Genomic DNA, 18,883 nt, shown 5'->3' with positions numbered 1-18,883 from the left:
ACATCAACACCCTATATCAGGTGTGCATAATTATTAGGCAACGTCCTTTCCTTTGGCAAAATGGGTCAAAAGAAGGACTTGACAGGCACAGAAAAGTCAAAAATAGTGAGATATCTTGCAGAGGGATGCAGCAGTCTCAAAATTGCAAAGCTTCTGAAGCGTGATCATCGAACAATCAAGCGTTTCATTCAAAATAGTCAACAGGGTCGCAAGAAGCGTGTGGAAAAACCAAGGCGCAAAATAACTGCCCATGAACTGAGAAAAGTCAAGCGTGCAGCTGCCAAGATGCCACTTGCCACCAGTTTGGCCATATTTCAGAGCTGCAACATCACTGGAGTGCCCAAAAGCACAAGGTGTGCAATACTCAGAGACATGGCCAAGGTAAGAAAGGCTGAAAGACGACCACCACTGAACAAGACACACAAGCTGAAACGTCAAGACTGGGCCAAGAAATATCTCAAGACTGGTTTTTCTAAGGTTTTATGGACTGATGAAATGAGAGTGAGTCTTGATGGGCCAGATGGATGGGCCCGTGGCTGGATTGGTAAAGGGCAGAGAGCTCCAGCCCGACTCAGACGCCAGCAAGGTGGAGGTGGAGTACTGGTTTGGGCTGGTATCATCAAAGATGAGCTTGTGGGGCCTTTTCGGGTTGAGGATGGAGTCAAGCTCAACTCCCAGTCCTACTGCCAGTTTCTGGAAGACACCTTCTTCAAGCAGTGGTACAGGAAGAAGTCTGCATCCTTCAAGAAAAACATGATTTTCATGCAGGACAATGCTCCATCACACGCGTCCAAGTACTCCACAGCGTGGCTGGCAAGAAAGGGTATAAAAGAAGAAAAACTAATGACATGGCCTCCTTGTTCACCTGATCTGAACCCCATTGAGAACCTGTGGTCCATCATCAAATGTGAGATTTACAAGGAGGGAAAACAGTACACCTCTCTGAACAGTGTCTGGGAGGCTGTGGTTGCTGCTGCACGCAATGTTGATGGTGGACAGATCAAAACACTGACAGAATCCATGGATGGCAGGCTTTTGAGTGTCCTTGCAAAGAAAGGTGGCTATATTGGTCACTGATTTGTTTTTGTTTTGTTTTTGAATGTCAGAAATGTATATTTGTGAATGTGGAGATGTTATATTGGTGTCACTGGTAAAAATAAATAATTGAAATGGGTATATATTTGTTTTTTGTTAAGTTGCCTAATAATTATGCACAGTAATAGTCACCTGCACACACAGATATCCCCCTAAAATAGCTAAAACTAAAAACAAACTAAAAACTACTTCCAAAAACATTCAGCTTTGATATTAATGAGTTTTTTGGGTTCATTGAGAACATGGTTGTTGTTCAATAATAAAATTATTCCTCAGAAATACAACTTGCCTAATAATTCTGCACTCCCTGTATCTTGAAAAATATATTTGATGTATTAAGCTAAAATGTAACTTCACTCATAATATGTGTTCAAACTTTGGACCATAAAGGTTTTTATAACTCACCTGCTTGGATTTTAACATTTAAAGTTTGGACTGTAACCACATTGACTGAAAGCTGTGCTGACAGAGGAAGGTGTTGCAGTCACCGTCTACTAGACTAATTGTTGTCATTCAACCATGTTACTCATGTTAATGCCTCTTGGAACATTTATGATGGTTTTATTTGGAAAAACTAGATGCTATGCTATGAGGTACAGCCTATTCAGGAAGGGCTTCTTTGGTTTGAGAAACAGCTAATATATTGATGTCAGGAAAAAAGTTAACATGGGTTTAATAGAGCTTTTCACAACTCTATTCAAAAGAAAAGGAAGTTCCATTTTTTTTGGATTAGCAGTAGGGCTAAAGAAGTCCCAGGTTTCACAAGTGCTGGAAACATTCCTCTGAGATTTTTGTCCATGTTGGCATGATAGCATCACACTGTTGCAGCAAATTTGTTAGTTGCACATGCATGATGTCAACCTCCTGTTCCAACACATCCCAAATGCGCTGTTGGATTGGAATCTGCGGAGGCTATTTCAGTACAGTGAACTCACCGTCATGTTCAAGAAACCAATTTAATATTAATTAAGCTTTGTGACATAAACGATTATCCTGATATACGATGCATCAACAAGGATGGATCCAGACTTTGTAGCCTCAGTTTCCTGTTCTTACCTGATAGGAGTGGTACCACACGTGGTCTTCTGCTTGGGCTTCAAAATATGACATATTGTGCCAGAGATTTTCTTCCACATACCTTAATTGGAACAATTAGTTATTTGATATTCTCCTGCCTTCCTATCAGTTCGAAGCAGTCTAGCCATTTTCCTCTGACTGCTGATATCAATATCAATTTTCACCCAGAGACCTGCTGCTCACTGGACATTCAGCCCGTTTTCTGTAAATCCTAAACCATTTCATGTTTAAAGTCACTTAAATTGACTTTCTTGCCCATTCTTATGCTCAGTTTGAACTTCAGCAGGTAATCCTGACCAGTTGCTCCAGTGTGATTGGCTGATTGGATATTTGTATTAACAAGCAGTTCCAAAAGTATACCTAATCAAGTAGCCAGTGAGTATAGACTGGAAATGAGTAATACAGAAAGTCACCTTTACTTTTTTGTTTAGGCCTTAAAACACAAATAAAAGTGGGAAAACAGCAAATTCTGGTTTACAGGCTTATGTGTGTGTGGTTTTAGAAACAAACTGCAGTTGAAAAACATATTTCTTGTTGGTTCCATTAAGGCTTGGTGGCTCTTTCAGGTCACAACAGACGCGTTCATATTTAACACCAACAAGGTCCTGTGAAATTAAAATGAACAGATGAAAATATGCAGAAAGTTCATCCAGAGCAGACGAGACTGCGTGCCTCTGCTCTTGTGGTGGCCATTTCTGCATCAGCCTTACTGCAAAGAATCACATCTTGTGTTTTCAGGAGTTGTCACCATAAAAGCTTCTGTGTTCTTGCTGGTCAGGACATCTTTCACAGGAACAACCACTACAAATAATTCATGATTGTTTCTTTCAGGGGAAAGAGGGAGGGGTGGCTGGGTTAGGTGGGGGTGTGCGGGGGTAACAGAGTGCACCGTGCATCCACCAAGATGCACAGCTGACGGGTGCTAATGTGAGTTACTTACATAATCCCATTTCTAGAGAGTCACAAAAATCCTGACCTCTGGTAAATCTCTCTCCACACTGGGGGAAGAGAGAGAGGAAAGCCAGCTATTTGCCTTTTGAATGGCCACTCTGCAAAACCTCTGTCCTACTGAGTAAATTTTTCTGTTAATCCACCCATCCATGTAAAACATCTACTCCGATCTGAAAGCTGGAGGTGAGGGTGAGAAGGATGCACCTCACTCTGCCTGATTCAAGCATGTATTCACCTACGGGTGTCCCCTTTACTTCCAAAGTACAACTATATATATTTTCTTCATAAAAGGGTCATATTTTCTCCCTTTTTCTTCTCCACCTAATTCAGCCTGCTATTTTTATAAACTTTTCAACAGCCCCCCTTCAAATTTTGATTCAGAATATTTTAACCTAAAGATTTTGTTGGGCACTGATCAGCAAAGATAAAGCTTATGTCTACACACAGGTAGAAACAGCTGCACCACCCACAGTTATCCAAACACACTCCCTAATCCCAGGATGGGAAAAAGACTTTAGAAGACATCCAGATGTAGTGTAGCAGTAAGGTGGGTTATTTTGTGGGTCCTCGAGATCTCCCTGGTGGGAAAAATTCAGTGCTTCACTTTTCCTGTCCCTCTACATCCGGGGTTTAGTCTGTTCTCCTTGTGTTTGCCTTACCCCTCGACCCCTGAAATGATCCCGCTCAGATGGGAATGTGCGTCAGCTTGTCTCTGTCGCTCCTGTCCTCAGTGTCCGTCACTTGTTCTGACCTCGTCCCTCTGTGATAAAACACAGTCACCGTAGTGTTCCCGCTGTCCTCACTTCCCCTCGTGTTTGTCGCGCAGGAGACGTCCAGCCTCACCTTCGTCGGGCTTTCTCGCTTGGAGTTTCCCGCCTGGTTACTCGCCATTACCGTCTCCACCGCGGCACTCACCGCGGCCAAAAATCCGCGTCCCCGGCAGCGCAACAGGCGCAGGAAAGCGTCTCTGAAGTCCGCGTTGAACGCATATATGACCGGGTTTAGAGACGAATTGCTCCAGCCGATCCACACAAAGACATCAAAAGTTTTTTCGCTAACGCAGTAAGGGCCGCGTTGGGCCGCCGGAGCAGCTGGTCCGGGACAGAAAGGCAGAGCGCAGTTGAGGATAAAGAAAGGCAGCCAGCAGCAGACGAACACGCCCATTATGATGCTCAGAGTTTTGAGCACTTTTGTCTCTTTTCTGATGGAGACTTTGAGCTCGCAGTGTGACTGATTAGAGGGCTGGCAGTCCGGATGTAGACTGATGTGAGACTGAGACGAGCGGGTGCTCATTTCTGTGCACAGGTGTGAAATCAGTTCAGGAACGTCCGAGCGGCAACTCTGCGCGTGCTCAGCAGCCCGCTCCAAGGAGGATATCATGCGTATCTGCATTTGGGCTATCCGGTAGATGCGTGTGTATGTCACAATCATGATCGCGACCGGGATGTAGAAGCTGATGAGGGAGGAGGAGATGGCATATGTGCGGCTGAGGCTTGAGTCACAGCTGTCAATACTACTACCGTAGTGCGCCGGATTCTCCCCGGTTGGGTCACCGATCTCCGCCCGGTGCCAGTTTAGCTGTACAGGAACGAAGGAGATGACCACAGACACTGTCCAGGTCACACCGATGATGACGGATGCAACCCTCCTATTCATACTCCTCTCATAGCGAAACGGGTTGGAGATGGCCCAGTATCGGTCCACACTAATGACGCACAGGTTTAGGATGGAGGCCGTTGAACACATGATGTCGCAGGCCAGCCAGGTTTTACAGAAGCCCCCGAACGGCCAGAAACCGGCCACTTCGGCCACCGCTTTCCACGGCATCACCAGCACGGCCACCAGGAGGTCCGACAGAGCCAACGACACGATGAAGACGTTGGTTACTTTTGCGCGCAGGTGCCGATAGCGATAAACGGCCGCGCACACCGTGAAGTTACCTAAAAGTGTCCAAATGATGAGCAGCGCCAGAACACAGCCCGTCAAGACGCGGTGCGCCGGTAGCCCTTCCCGGCTCCTAGCTCCTACCAGCGCCAAGCCGGTTGTATTATTCATCGCCTCGTCCTGCGCTCGGCCACATGTCGAAGTTAAAGTGCGAGAATCCTCGCCACTAACAAAACAAGAGTCTTAATGGTAACCCACAGTGGCGACTGAGTGTCCTGCTCCACTCGGGCTGATCTCAGCTTCTGCTCTGAGCGCACAGCAGACTGACTGGGGACCTGATGCACCACCAGCTATGCTCACTGCTGACAGCACAGCTCCCAGACGCGCAGAGCTGAGAGAAGTTTGCCACCTGAGAAAAGCAGAAATCATGTCGAGCCATTTTTAATTTTCTCTGTGAACAGTTTCATTCTGCATTACTGTTTGAGATTAATCCCTTCCCGGTCTCTCACTCTCGCTCTCTCTCTCTCTTATTTTCCTAATCTCAGGACTCTTACCATCAGTGGAGACGTTGCTGTAACTAAATGAAAGCAGGATGATTCAACACAAACACACAAAAGACTTTCCTTTACAGATGTTCCCATTAATTTAGGCCAGTTTTTCAGTTCATAGAGATTACAGCCAGAAATGCTGAAACTAAAATCCCCCCATAGCGTTTTATTATTAAAATTTTTTTGTTTCATGCATTTGAATCAGGATATTCGTTTTGGTTTTCTTTGTTTTTTCTTTCCTCACGGACACATTCAGTGTCTCTAATCTTTATTTATAACAGTGTCTTGAATATTTATGTATGACAGGAATACATGGCTTTTTGGTTTATTATCTAAATATAGTTGTCAAGATATTCTATGTGGCAGGCAGAGTGTGGACCCAAATGCAGGACACAGAAACAGTCCTTAACTCCAAAAAGTTGTATTGCTTTGTATTTTAGTATTCTCACAAAAACCAAAAATACAAAAGCCAAGACAGTGCTGGAATCAAAAATGCAGAAAACTCAGAAGCTAAGGAAAAACTAAGGGAAAACACAAAATACAGGAGCACACTACTAGAGGAGCCTCAGAAAATAAATACACAAGAGGTGGGAGCACAGCTGGAACTAAAGTTAAACTAAACCCTTAACTAAACTTAACTAAAACCTAAAAAATGACACAAAAGTTACCAAAACAAAACTAACTAACTAAAACAGGAGACAGCTAAGACAGAGCCAGAGACTTAACAAGGTACGGGAAACACACAGCAGGCAGAATAAACTGAAATGGAATATAAGAAAACTATAGCCAAGTATTAAAAATATAGCCTGAGGATGTAAACAAACATAATATCTGCAATCCATTAATTAAAAAAGAGTCCATAACACACAACGTTGCATCAAAAGACCCAGGACCATGACATCTCTTCATCTGGTTTCACTCAAAAATATTTGCATGTTTTCAAAACAGTGAAGTCAGTCACATCATTTGTAGTGTTTATTTTCCCTCAATCACCCAGTATCCAAACAATCACGTCCTTAATCTCATTATATTGGTTTATCAGCTAATCATTATTTTCACATAATTTCTGTAAATCCATGCTTTGGTCAAGGACACAGGAGAATTGTTACAGTATCAAATTATTCAATTTCACAACAATAGTTTGATTTTCTGCTCAAAAAGATGCTTTGACTGACCAGGAGACAGCTGGCCTGTATCCAAAGGTAACAAAAACACCTACAAAATCCAGTTTGTCACATTTTCAGTCTTATAATAAGTTAACAGACTGCTGGCTGTTACTTACGATGATGGTGATATGGTGTTTTTTTAATATTAACTCTCAGAGATTCAGACTGTATTCCCTTATGTTTTGTTTTACCATGTATTCATGCACTGTGTTGTACTGTTTTATCTGCCAGGCCTCTGGTAGAGAACCCAAACTTGAAGTATAAAAAAAAAACACGGTCAATCCTTCAAGCTCGGGTCCTCTACCTGAGGCCTGGGAGCTTGAGGGTCCTGCGCAGTATCTTAGCTGTTATATATTAAATATATATATATATACATGACATGCATACACATTTCTTCAGAGGACTTTGACATAAACTTCTTTTCTGGAGACTTAATCTAACCCAAACTCAGACTACTACTTTACTCACTATACTTTCAGGTGAACACTGAAACGAAGTCGGAGAACAAGTGCTCAGCTGAAATAAAGTAATTTACATTACTGGAATTCATATTTTGTCTCCAAAACAGAGTTAGGTCAAGACTGTATAAACAGAATAATGGTCTGTTCCCACAACATCAGTAATACAAGTGCACTCAAACACAGACACACACAGACGCACAGGGCAGTGGATAAAAGCAGAGTTTTTGGCTGGGAACAGAAGCAGATGGCACAGTTGAAGTCACAACATCGGTAATGATGCTGAAATAGCACTCAAGCAATATTTGATCTTTATTAATGGCAATGGGATTTTATTCGAAAAAAGGTTTAAATGAAAGAGATAGAGATAGCAGCACAAAGCAGAGGGCGTGGAGGTGATCATCAGATTATGTCTGTCACCGTTGAGATTTTGTACTTTTTTTGTGCTTTTGGCAGGGTAAGACATACAAAGGAATTAGGTCTCTTCGTTGAAATGAAAGTGTTTACACATGGGCATTAACTCCCTGTTGCAGGTAATGGTCAAATCAAAGAAGACAGTTTAAAGGCCAGAGCATATTATAGTAATTAATAATAGTAATTATTGTGCCAGCAAACATATGAATGGTAAACATTTAACACAAAGTGTTAGTGCTGTTATTGTACACAGTGGTAAGTTCCAGCATTCACAAAGCTGCATTCAGTCTCATCTCTTGTCCCTGTGCTGTCTCTCTGCAGAGATCCTAACACTTACTGTCAAACTGCTTTTCCATCTTTGGGATTTCCTTGTCGCACTTTTCTCGTTCTCTTCACAGGTTGTCCTCCAGTGTCTCTTGGGGCTTTCTTCACTAACCTTTTGTTGCTCAAACTTTATTTTGATGGGTTTTACTTCATCCTCGAAGGGCCTCAGTTCTCAGCTTTTCCATCCTCTGCTTTTCCATCTGCATGTCCATTTCTTTGTGAATTTTCTTCCTCTGATCTGTGAGTCCATCATCCATTTGCTTTTCCCCCTCTTCTCCTCTGAACTCTGGACGAATTAATTTAAGTGTCTTCAAAGAAACTCTCGTCACATCTTCCCTTTTGTATTTCCTGAACTTCCCCTTCAGTATTTTTATTTTTTTACTGTAATCTTTTTAGATCCTCTCCTCCATTGATTTTATCCCTTTCTCTTTCTACTCCACCTGCTCCTCAAACATGTTGGTAACTTTGTGAGGTCTTATCAGTCAAGTCTTACTCAGAACTTCAGTCAACTGCTTCTCTTGTATCTTCTCCTTTCTGTCATTTTCCTCAGGCTCTCCCCTAAAATCCTCCCCATTTCTCTTACCAGTTTCTCCTTCCTCTGATTTTTGCTGAACCATCTTTAAATTTCTCTCATAGTGCTAATTTGTTACATTCTGCTGCTCCTAGTTCTCATTCAATAACCACTTCTCCATCTGTAGGTGATGAGCTACATCTTCATCCATTTTCTAGCAATTTCCTGTGATTTTGTGCTTTTTTTTTTAATTACCTTGCTTCATAATATCCACCAAGCAAAATGACTTCCAGCACCTGTTCTTTGCTACAACATAGTACTTTCCATCTCTTGTGGCCAGCAGCTCAGCCAGATTCCTGCTCCCACCTATCACACCCCGTTCATGGATGTGCACCACCAAGAAATGTCTATTAGTTCTGTCTCACTTCCTCTTTTTCCTCCTATCTAGGAAGTAGAGGAGGCTAATACACCTTTCTTCTTCCACTTTCTTCTTCACTTTTTGTGAACAAGGAAGGAAAAAGCAAAGTGCAAAACTGATGAATGACATGAATTATTGTTTATCCTCATTATTCTCCCAAAACACTGTAGTTCTGTAGATATCTCGGTAGGTATGTCAGACCATATGGTCCCTCTGGACTCTAACTGTCATTACTGCTTTTTTTCTCATGATTGAAGAAAGTTTGTATATCTGAAGCACTCGGCTCAGCAGGCCTCTGCTCTGAGAAAACACAGTCCAGAAAGAAGCAGCCTGATAATGCAGATACAAGCAGTTTGTGAAGAGGTTGGGAGGAGTGTTGTCAACAGGATAGTAATGTGATATTTATATATGTATTTGTCATTTAGGTACCAGGGGTCAAAAATGAGTTGTTATTCTGTCCTTGTTGAGGTCAAACAATCCAAAGAAACAGACTGAAGCAGACACATCTGCACAAGAATGTCTAAAAGTCTTTGCAATAACTTTGTGTTGCATCTCTTGGCGAGAGGAAATTATCAGCTAAATGTTGTCCTTCGTGTTGCTTTCATAGCACGCTGCTAACTGTAGGCTAACTCAGTATTTCTTTTTCCAAACTCCACTAGATGGAAGCAAAGATTAGTTCTTCTCATAACAGCCTGACAGCGATGTCTTTGTGACAGCAATGACAAGGAGGACAGTAGACTTTTTTTTAAAGATTAAGCAACAATTGATTGTTTTTTTTATTATTGATGTAATTTTTTAAAAAATACTGCAGAAAGAAAATCATTTAGTCAGCTATGAAGGAATTTATTTGGTGTCTGAAAATGGGAAGATAAATAATAATGAACTTCAATTTAAGCCTGCAATAAACTTTATTACTTTCTATTACTAATATTTCCTTCCAATTCGAAAAAGATTTAAAGAACAATGTACTTTTTTGTTGTTGTTGTTTTGTGTTTTTTATTTAGGAACATGAGAGCCAGTCAGTTGCATTAATGCTTTTGCCATCCAGGAACTGTCTACACACTCTGGCCACATGAGGATGATCATTGTCCTCCAGAAGGAACCAGAGGCCCACTGAACGAGCCCAACCTCTGACTGTTGGCCAAAAATGTGAAAATCTGTATAAGATTTCAAGGATTTCCCTCCCAGACCTTCACCCACTGCCAAACCAGTCGTGTTGGATCATGCTGTGTGTGTGTGTGTGTGTGTGTGTGTGTGTGTGTGTGTGTGTGTGTGTGTGTGTGTGTGTGTGTGTGTGTGTGTGTGTGTGTGTTTTATATGCTTGTCTACCTGATTTTAATGAGTACTGACTTATAGAAAAAGTGCTAATACATTAATTTATGATTCTATCCTCTGTTTTTACCTCTTGTACTGTTAAAGTATCTATGGGACATTTGGTTATGCAAGTTCATTCATTAATTCATTCAGTCAGTAACTGAATCGTCTCTAATTTGACCTAATCTGCCCTCCAGAGGCTCTTTTCTGAATTGAAACATTTAAATAAAATAAACCAGGTTCATTCAGTTGCCTGCCCTCTACAGTCCAAACAAACTGCTAATCATCAAAAAAAAAACAGGTGAGGGAAAATGAGTGTCTGTGATATGGATAAGATACAATGTTAAGTTTATAAGCTGCATTTTATATAAAAAAAAAACAAAAACAAAAACAGGACAATAAGAAGGGGACAGAATTCACAAACACACCAAATAAGATTTAAACCACCACAAACTGAGCAACAATCATTTTTAATAACACAATATCAAAGGTTTATTTTTAATTGTGCCATTGAGCAAAGTGTAAATTAGCAATAAGGTAGAGTGCATCACCCTTTATTGTGAAAAAGTATCACTAAGGTCAGATAGTGTGTTAAAAGTCTTTGTGAGGTAAATGTTCACCTTTTCTCTTCAAGTATGGAGAACTTAAGATAAGATAAGATAAGATAAGATAAGATAAGATAAGATAAGATAAGATAAGATAAGATAACCTTTATTAGTCCCACACGTGGGAAATTTGTTTTGTAAACCAATGTCAGTTTCATGTGGCTTTAACAGCATTAACTCACACGATCTACCAGTGATAGTGTCTATAAGGATAGATGTGATTCATAGGCTGTGTCATCGACATTTACACTGTTTCAAAAGTATTTCAGGTTTTCCTCTTGGTGCTCCCTCCCACATCGTAGCCAACTCTGGAAAATAGCATCCTCTGGTTGCTTAAAACGTAAGGCAAGAAATGTAATGCCTATAGCTGGATGTTTGGCTGTTAGCTCATCAATAATAGAGTCCATGCATGTTCAAGGCAAGGCCTGGATTGTCTTACTGCTCCACTGCTCTGTGACACATGCAAACAGATCTTACATAAACTAACCGAGAGGCTTTCCGTGCACACGTGTGGTTAAATGGATGATTTGTGTGCAGTGACCTCGTCTTCTTTACGTCGAAACAAAACAAAAACCCCAGACAAACACTTACATACACGCACACAAACACACACACACACACACACGCACACACACACACACACACACACACACACACACACAATACTGACATGAAACACGGTTTTCTTGCGGACAAAATAGTCTTCATTTGTCTCACGTTGCATTAAAGTCGAACAGAGGTGTAACAAGACTGGAGGTTTAGTGTCGATGAAAAGTAGAAGAAGCTATCAAGACGCCTTGGCAATGATGAGAATGCTCATGAGGAAGACCATGACGAAAAAGATCCACATAAAAAACCGATCCATCACCTTGGCAACTTTCTTCCACTCTGCTACCTTGATGCACGTGGCTCTCTGCTCACGGAAACAGTTTGCAATGTACTCGATGTTCTTAACCACCTGAAGAAAGGACAGATGGACACTTAAAGGTTATTTATATAACATCCAGAAAGCCATTGCTGCTAATGACACTTGTGGCCATTAGACAAACTGCAGTCTATAAGTTTCTAGAATTTACATGACAGCAAGAGGTTCATACCAGACCGTTCAGCGCTGTTATGTTGCAGTGTTGCATTTGCTGTAGTTCCTTTATGCTTTAACACACTTAGTTTGAAACATCGTCTAAATTTAATTTAATTTCAAAGGACACCAGGGCATGAGAATACATCACCAGGGAAGTCTAACAAAAACACTTTTACAAATTGCTGGCTTTCCCCCAAATAAGGTTTTTAAAAAGATTTTTCCCTGGAAGTTTTACTACTATCAGTGCTGTCAGGTGAATCCAGTGTCTCCTCCTTATAATCTTCCTCATTTTTCCCCCTTTTCTGTGGGAAACAGTTTCTTGCTTTGTACCATTGCTTTTATTTATTCTTGGATAAACACACAGTCGGACTCAACACTTAAGATGCACCATGGCTTACGTTGGCTGATGAAGCATTTTGGTGTTCATGTGCATAAAAAAAGGTTTGCAAGCTATTTATAACTTTGCTGATAAATTAATTTACTGATTAAGCCATTTAAAACGATCCAGATTACCAGCCATGGCAGCCCTGAGGGTCTGAATAAATTAGCTTACTCGCACTACATTCGATAGTTAGGCAGGCTAAAATTACCTAACATTAGCAAGAAGAAAGCTTGGGGTTGGCTTTTTCTCTTGAGGTTGTCCTATTTGGTTTTCTTCTGCCTCATGTTAGCCAGTGTTAGCAACAATTCCAAGTGTTAAAGTGGACTGAAACTATCCGGTTATGATGTTCCAGCATTTCCCAGGATGCAGCCTAACTGCTCATCTGCTTTATACCAGTTGAAGTTCAGGGTCTTGCTGCTGCAGTCAGCATTCACTCAGATTTCACTCTGGATTCTTGACTAGCTTAACGTTAGCATGCCCTCTTGGCAGATGCTTTCAAAAACCCAAAGTTGTGTTAGCAGCATGATGTGTTTGTTTCTGTCCTGGATGCAGTTTTCCACTTTACCATTTATTTTGTCCTTTTGTGCAATAATAATAAAATAAATGTCCATATCTACGCTCTAGACTGTCGCTATTTTCCTCCTCTGAAATGCAAACTGAAATCAGTTGATTGTAGTACGAGTGCAAGAACCAACAACGGGATCGATAGGTAGACATGCTAACAATTTTAAGAATTTGGACTAGAAACCGGTTCCCTAATGCTGTAGTCAGGTGCTGCTTCCTCCTGATACCATAAGATGCTTGCTTAATATAAAGAAAATAATATCCAACTCCCACTTACACCCTCAACATATTTTTTTCTTTCTCAGCACTGTGTTTCTAAATCACGCATGATTTTTTAAAAATGAGATATTGGCTCAATGCTTCATCCATGAAAATACTGGGAAGTTTAGTACAGATTAATACTGGATAAACTGGTTAGTTTGCAGTACTGTAGTGAAGTTTACAGTGATGCAATATGTTGGACTGGTGCAGGGTAGTCTGTGGCGTTCATTGTCAGTGTACGGTTACATCAAGACATCAATTTATATTTAAGCTGATCAGCTTACATATTGTTCAGTTCAGTTAAATCCCAAAAGATCAGTAAGCTTCAGATCAGCAGGAACAGAGTGTTAATGGTCTATATGCAAAGAAAACCAATCTACTGGAACTCACAATACAAGCTTTTATAGATCATTCAGAAGTAGCTTGAAATTTCCAGGTATTTAACCCCAAACTTCTGGATAATATCTAAAAAATTTTGACTTTGATCTAAATCTTCCTGGCGTTTTCCTTCCAGTGGCAGAAATAAGCTTCTAAAGTTTTGTGTGTCTATTTCTAGGTGGTTTTCCGAGGTTGCACAACTAAACCAGATATTAGGGTTTCCCCTATCTGACAAAGCACAGTTTAACCCCTGGCCAACACAAATGGATTTCTGACTTGCCAACATAGCAGCTAGCTCACTAATCTTAGTTTGTGTCCTCGCTAACATTTTTAAAGAAAAATCCTCATTAATTGATTACTCATTGGTTTCTGTCCTTATCTGGAGTTTCTTTTAGAGTTTATGCTGTGATGAAACAAACTGTTTTGTGGTTTGTACAGTTCCTTGTTCCTTGCCAGCTATTGTTCCGTAATGGCAAAGGGGCAGAAGAGAGACACTGAGGGAGGGATCATTAAAATGAAAATAACTCCTTCCCCATTCACCAAGTTCACAGGCTGTAAGGGGCAACCCAAAGACATGGAGAAGATGTCATTTTACCACTCACACACTGGCAATAAAAAATATTAAACATATAAAAGTCCTACATATCGCTTCTAAATTAATATTAGTTGCGTTTAAAAGTAGTAAAGGATGAAACAGCATGAAGTGTCACCTGTTTATGTTGGATAGAGGGGCAGCAGCAGGGACAGGCAGGGACTTGAATCTTCTCTGAGGAATAGAGGATCTGCTCCTTAAACCCCCCATTCAGGTGTTGGAGGTGCAGTGGATGCCGAGGAGCCTGGTAATCTAGTTCATCCCTCCTGATGTGGTGGTAACGCTGAGTGGGCTCATGCTTTGCGTCACCCCTCTCCAGCCTGGAAGCGTGGTTGTTATGGTTGTTGTAATGGTGATGCCTGCTGTTGGTGTTGCCATTTGCTTGTCTTTTGTGATGGTTTTTGTGATGATGTACACCATTCCCATTGCTGTATTTGTTTGGATCACTGTCAGTATAGTAGAAGCCATCATGGAAGCGGTCGTCATGGTAGCAGCTCTTATCACCCATTGGTTCCTCTGGGTAGAGCGGGGTCCTCTCGCTTTCTGGCGTGGTGCAGTTCTCCCCGACTTCATAGACAAAGAAGATTTTTGACATGTAGTCAATGATGAGCACCTTAGCCCAGTAAGGGACTGGTTTGGCTTCAGCACCGCAGAAATGAATGTTCATGATGAAGATGGTGAGAGAAGTGGAGGCTGTGATCATAGTCATGGTGGCAATGTAGTACTTCCCTAAAAAGGAAGATAGAAGAAATTACAGATTTATAAATAGAGTCTATTAAAAAGTCTGTAAAAATAATAAATACATAGGGTCAAGTGTATGGGTAGCTTAAAAGTAGGTAATACTGGTTTATTTATCTTGAGATACCATGCAAAATTTTAATATATAACCACAAGACTAAGTAACCAGTGGGGCCCCGATTTATGTGTAAAATCTGTCAAAGTTTTGACCTTGTGCTTTATATTTTTGAATGAATTTTTATGCATTTTTATTATGCCTGTTTTTATTATGACTTTCTACAGTTTCCATACTTCCATAAATAAATCAGACCTATGTAGGGCATGCTTTCTGCAGGAGGCATGCTCTCAGCCACCAACAACTGGAACACAGTGAGCGCCAGCAGAACCGTCACCCCCAAGGAAACTTTCTCCCCCGAGTCGGCTGGAAGGTAGAAGCCCAGCGGAGCCAGGAAGGAGATGAGGAAGCAGGGGAGGAGCAAGTTGAAGATGTAGAAGGAGGAGCGCCTCTTCAGGAGCAGGGTGTAGGTGATTTCAGTGTAAGGATCGGAACAGCAGCCATACATCATGACGTTTCTAACCGCTGGCATGCCGTGACACTCCCACTCCACATTCTCCACAAAGTCAGACAGGTCCCCGCTGTCCATGCCCAAACTGATGTCCACCTGTGTGGAGTCCATACAAAAGCACGATGAAAAGATGTTAGTGAAACATGTACAAACAAGTAGAACTACGATGATGAAATCATGTTAAAACCAAGAAAATGAACATTTAAATCACACAAAAACAACACCCACCACAATAACTTAAACCCAGTGTTGCAAATTAGAAAATCATTCCACCCTGAAAAACAACAGTTCAAAGAAAAGCTCAAAATTACCACAATGAGTGTATTTAAACTTCTACCACAACTGTATGGAGAAATAAGCTCCTTAAACATCTACTTTAGCACATTTTGCTTGTGTTCATCTGTTCACTCAGTAGTGTCCATGAGTGTTTCCATACTTTCTATCACTGAGTTCAGCAGTGAGAACATACTGATAAATATTTAAGACGCTATGTGTTTGTCAGCCATATATCTGTCTCCTTCTTGCTCTACATGCTCCCTGTGTGCAGACACACCTGGTTTCCATTGTAGGTCCAGGAGCCAAATGTGAGATTGCACTGCTGCCAGTCAAAGGGGAAGTAGGAGACGTCCACCACACAAGAGCTCTTTGTGATGGCCGGAGAGTCCCAGATGATCTCTCCGTTGTAACGCAGCTTCACGTTAGTGTTGGATGGGCCTGACGACTCCTCATCTGCTCTACGTGGACAAAAACAGAAGGAATGCGTGAGCTCGATCAGATGCACCTTTTCCATTTGATTAACTATAAAAATATGATTCCTCATCTTCTTTCTGTTCTTCTGTCTTTGTTTGTTACTGACTTGTTATAGAGGACAATGTCGGGCTTCCAAACCAGGTCACTGGGGATGTTGATCATTTCAAGGTCATCATATTCCTCCTTGTCCCACTTCAGGTAGGCATCATGCCAGACCTGCCTGATCCACAGGTATGTGGTTAACACCTGATTCCTCTCATCCTAAACACACACGAACATAGACACAGTGACAGTGCCTCGATTTATGGCTCCCACAAACGGAGTACACTTGAAGACTCCTACTTTATATTACATTATCCTGAGTGTGATCCTCACAGTACACTGAAAGGCTGTATGCTGAAACCCATCTTTATCTGTAGCTCTGAAGATGTGACCACTGGGAGTAAAGAAGCTCTGTGAAAACAGCCTCTTTGTCAGATCTGAGAAGAGGCCTACAAAGGTTAAATGATCTGGGTTTCCCAGCTAGTGCTTTTAGAAATGTAAATTTGTTACTGAATGCTTGAGTTTCAAACTGGAGGCGTGGAGTTTCATAACAGCCAGTGAGGGTCTAACACAGCAGGCTGGTATAAAGGGGACTAAGTGTGGGAACCATGGGGTTTGGTGGGTGCTTGGCATTTGGAAATCGCAATTTCTTCAAATTAGCATAAATATGATTATATCTTTATTCAGTTGCAACATTGCTTATCTTCATTATGACAACCGCAGAGCAACCTCAGCACTAAAACATACACGACTGAGTGTCAAAAAGATGGAGCGGGTGAGTGTTTTTAATTGCATTAGTCTGCGCAGGCATGCCTAATAAAGTGGAGGCTGAGTGTATGTGAGTTATTACCACTGTACAATAAATCATCTGAAACATGTTACAGGAAAATGTGACTGTCAGCTGCTTCTTAAATTTCTTATCTTTACAGCTCAGATTGTCATCAGATCGATGTAAAATGTTACCACATAATACCGCATTATTTGTTTTTTATTACACACCATCTTAACCCTTAACACCTACTGAAGCATATTAAATATATGGATTTTTTTCTGGGTTTTTAGGACTTTTGCATCATCAGTGGGATTTTTTACTCCTCTGAAAATCCAAAATAAATTGCATAATACATCTTTAAGCAATACATTTGAGGGGGAAAAGCCAGATGTAGAAAATATGACACAAATTAAAACTCATATATTTAATTTTTTATTGGAATTGTCTGCAATGGTTTCATTGTCCATGCTTTAAAGGGTTAAAGTGCAACCTCGGCATAATGCCACTCTGGATTTTATTGCAAAAACTGTGCATGTCACTGTTAAAATGTTGAACCGGTGTGGCCAAGCAGTGGTCAAATCCACACAATGTTTCTTCTAATATAGCAGTCATCTCACAGTTTGAAAAGGGAACAAATACACCTAGCTATTGATAAATGTAATTAAATTTAAAAAAAACTACAAAATACCTTAATTTTTTTCCACATTATATATTCCCCTGCAGGCTTTTAAAGAAATGATGGCTTGGATTTGGACATACGCGTCCCAGACTCGTATTGAAAAGTTTAAGTAACAAAAGGGGGCGACCACAAACGTTCCTCTCTACTCACCATATCTTTGATCTGTGACAGAGTGATCTGCAGGGAGACATTGAGGGCTTTGTCTGTGTCCTCTACAGGTCTCAGAGCATTGGAGTAGTTCTCCATCAGGTCGTTTAGAAGTTTATGGGCATAATGACCCTGAGCACAATGGGACACTGAGGAGCAACACACAGAAAGAGAATGGAAGGCTGCACTAAACAGAGAGAAGGAAACTACAGATGATGAAGAGTAACAAATCTAACTTGGCTTATTAAAGCAAACTCCCGCCTCAGCGGTGCAACAGTTAGTGACAGCTGCGGCATCAAAATGAGAACTGACCTCGCACCAAAAGGCCGATCCAAACCATCAGCAATGCCTTCCTCATTCTTAACCGGTCACAGGCCCAAGGATCAATTATTCAGCAAAGCAGTCGCTGGGACAGCTTGTGTCCTAATCCAGCGTCACTCGATTCTGATCTCCATTCTCCCTCGCTGAAGCCGAGCCAGCCGAGACCACAGAAAATTCTCGAAATCTTACATCCTGTCAGAAGCTCTCAATGCTTCGCTAGTTGTTAGTCGCAGTTCGTCTCTGTCACTGTCTCTCTCTGTGTGTAATCGCTACTGGAACAGGACCTGGAGCTATCACACACACATACACGCACACACAATCTCACATGCATGCACACACAACCACACAAACACTCAAACACAGGTACAGGTGCAGTATCACATAGCACACATGCACTGGGTGAAATGCGATGCCTGCAGCCCCATCCACTTCTGTACATGACCACAACCAGCTGTATGACACACACACTCATGCACACACACACACACACACACACACACACACACACACACACACACACACACACACACACACACACACACACACACACACACGCTGAACCCTACTGTGTTACACAGCTAATGACAAATGTCAGTCACACACATTCAGTGCATCTCAGTGACACTTTCTTGCCCATGTTCATGTCATTTAACAGGAACACTGAGGATGTGAAACGAGTCAAACATTTCACATGACAATGAATTTTACACAGATCCGGGTCTAAATCTGTAAACAGGAATTTAATAACATGGCAACAGATCAGCCACTGAGAGCAGATTTCATCTTCAGCTGTTGAGGAATCTACACCTAATAGATCTCTGTCATACTACCCAGCAGTCCTGGCA

At 41.4% G+C, this 18,883-nt stretch overlaps 2 protein-coding genes across 2 annotated transcripts; both read right to left on the bottom strand.

Annotated features, from left to right (window-relative positions):
- Nucleotides 1-2,586: 2,586 nt before the first annotated feature.
- Nucleotides 2,587-5,406, bottom strand: LOC113023285 (D(1) dopamine receptor-like). The gene has a single exon (XM_026169310.1). It carries the CDS (start codon nt 5,176-5,178, stop codon nt 3,808-3,810), a length of 1,371 nt encoding a protein of 456 aa, XP_026025095.1. The 5' UTR covers nt 5,179-5,406; the 3' UTR covers nt 2,587-3,807.
- A 5,976-nt stretch (nt 5,407-11,382) lies between these two features.
- chrna9a (cholinergic receptor, nicotinic, alpha 9a) lies at nt 11,383-18,327 on the bottom strand. Its single transcript, XM_026170964.1, has 7 exons — nt 18,030-18,327; nt 17,721-17,866; nt 16,184-16,338; nt 15,881-16,061; nt 15,072-15,423; nt 14,142-14,752; nt 11,383-11,723 (listed from the first exon to the last, which is right to left on the bottom strand). The coding sequence occupies exons 1-7, from the start codon at nt 18,073-18,075 to the stop codon at nt 11,553-11,555; spliced, it is 1,662 nt and encodes a 553-aa protein (XP_026026749.1). The 5' UTR covers nt 18,076-18,327; the 3' UTR covers nt 11,383-11,552.
- Between the last annotated feature and the right edge of the window lie 556 nt (nt 18,328-18,883).

The sequence above is a fragment of the Astatotilapia calliptera genome, chromosome 6 (assembly GCF_900246225.1).
Source record: "Astatotilapia calliptera chromosome 6, fAstCal1.2, whole genome shotgun sequence".
In the NCBI taxonomy this organism is placed as follows: domain Eukaryota; kingdom Metazoa; phylum Chordata; class Actinopteri; order Cichliformes; family Cichlidae; genus Astatotilapia; species Astatotilapia calliptera.
Note: the sequence above shows the minus strand (reverse complement) of the source record. Positions and strands in the feature narration are given on the sequence as shown.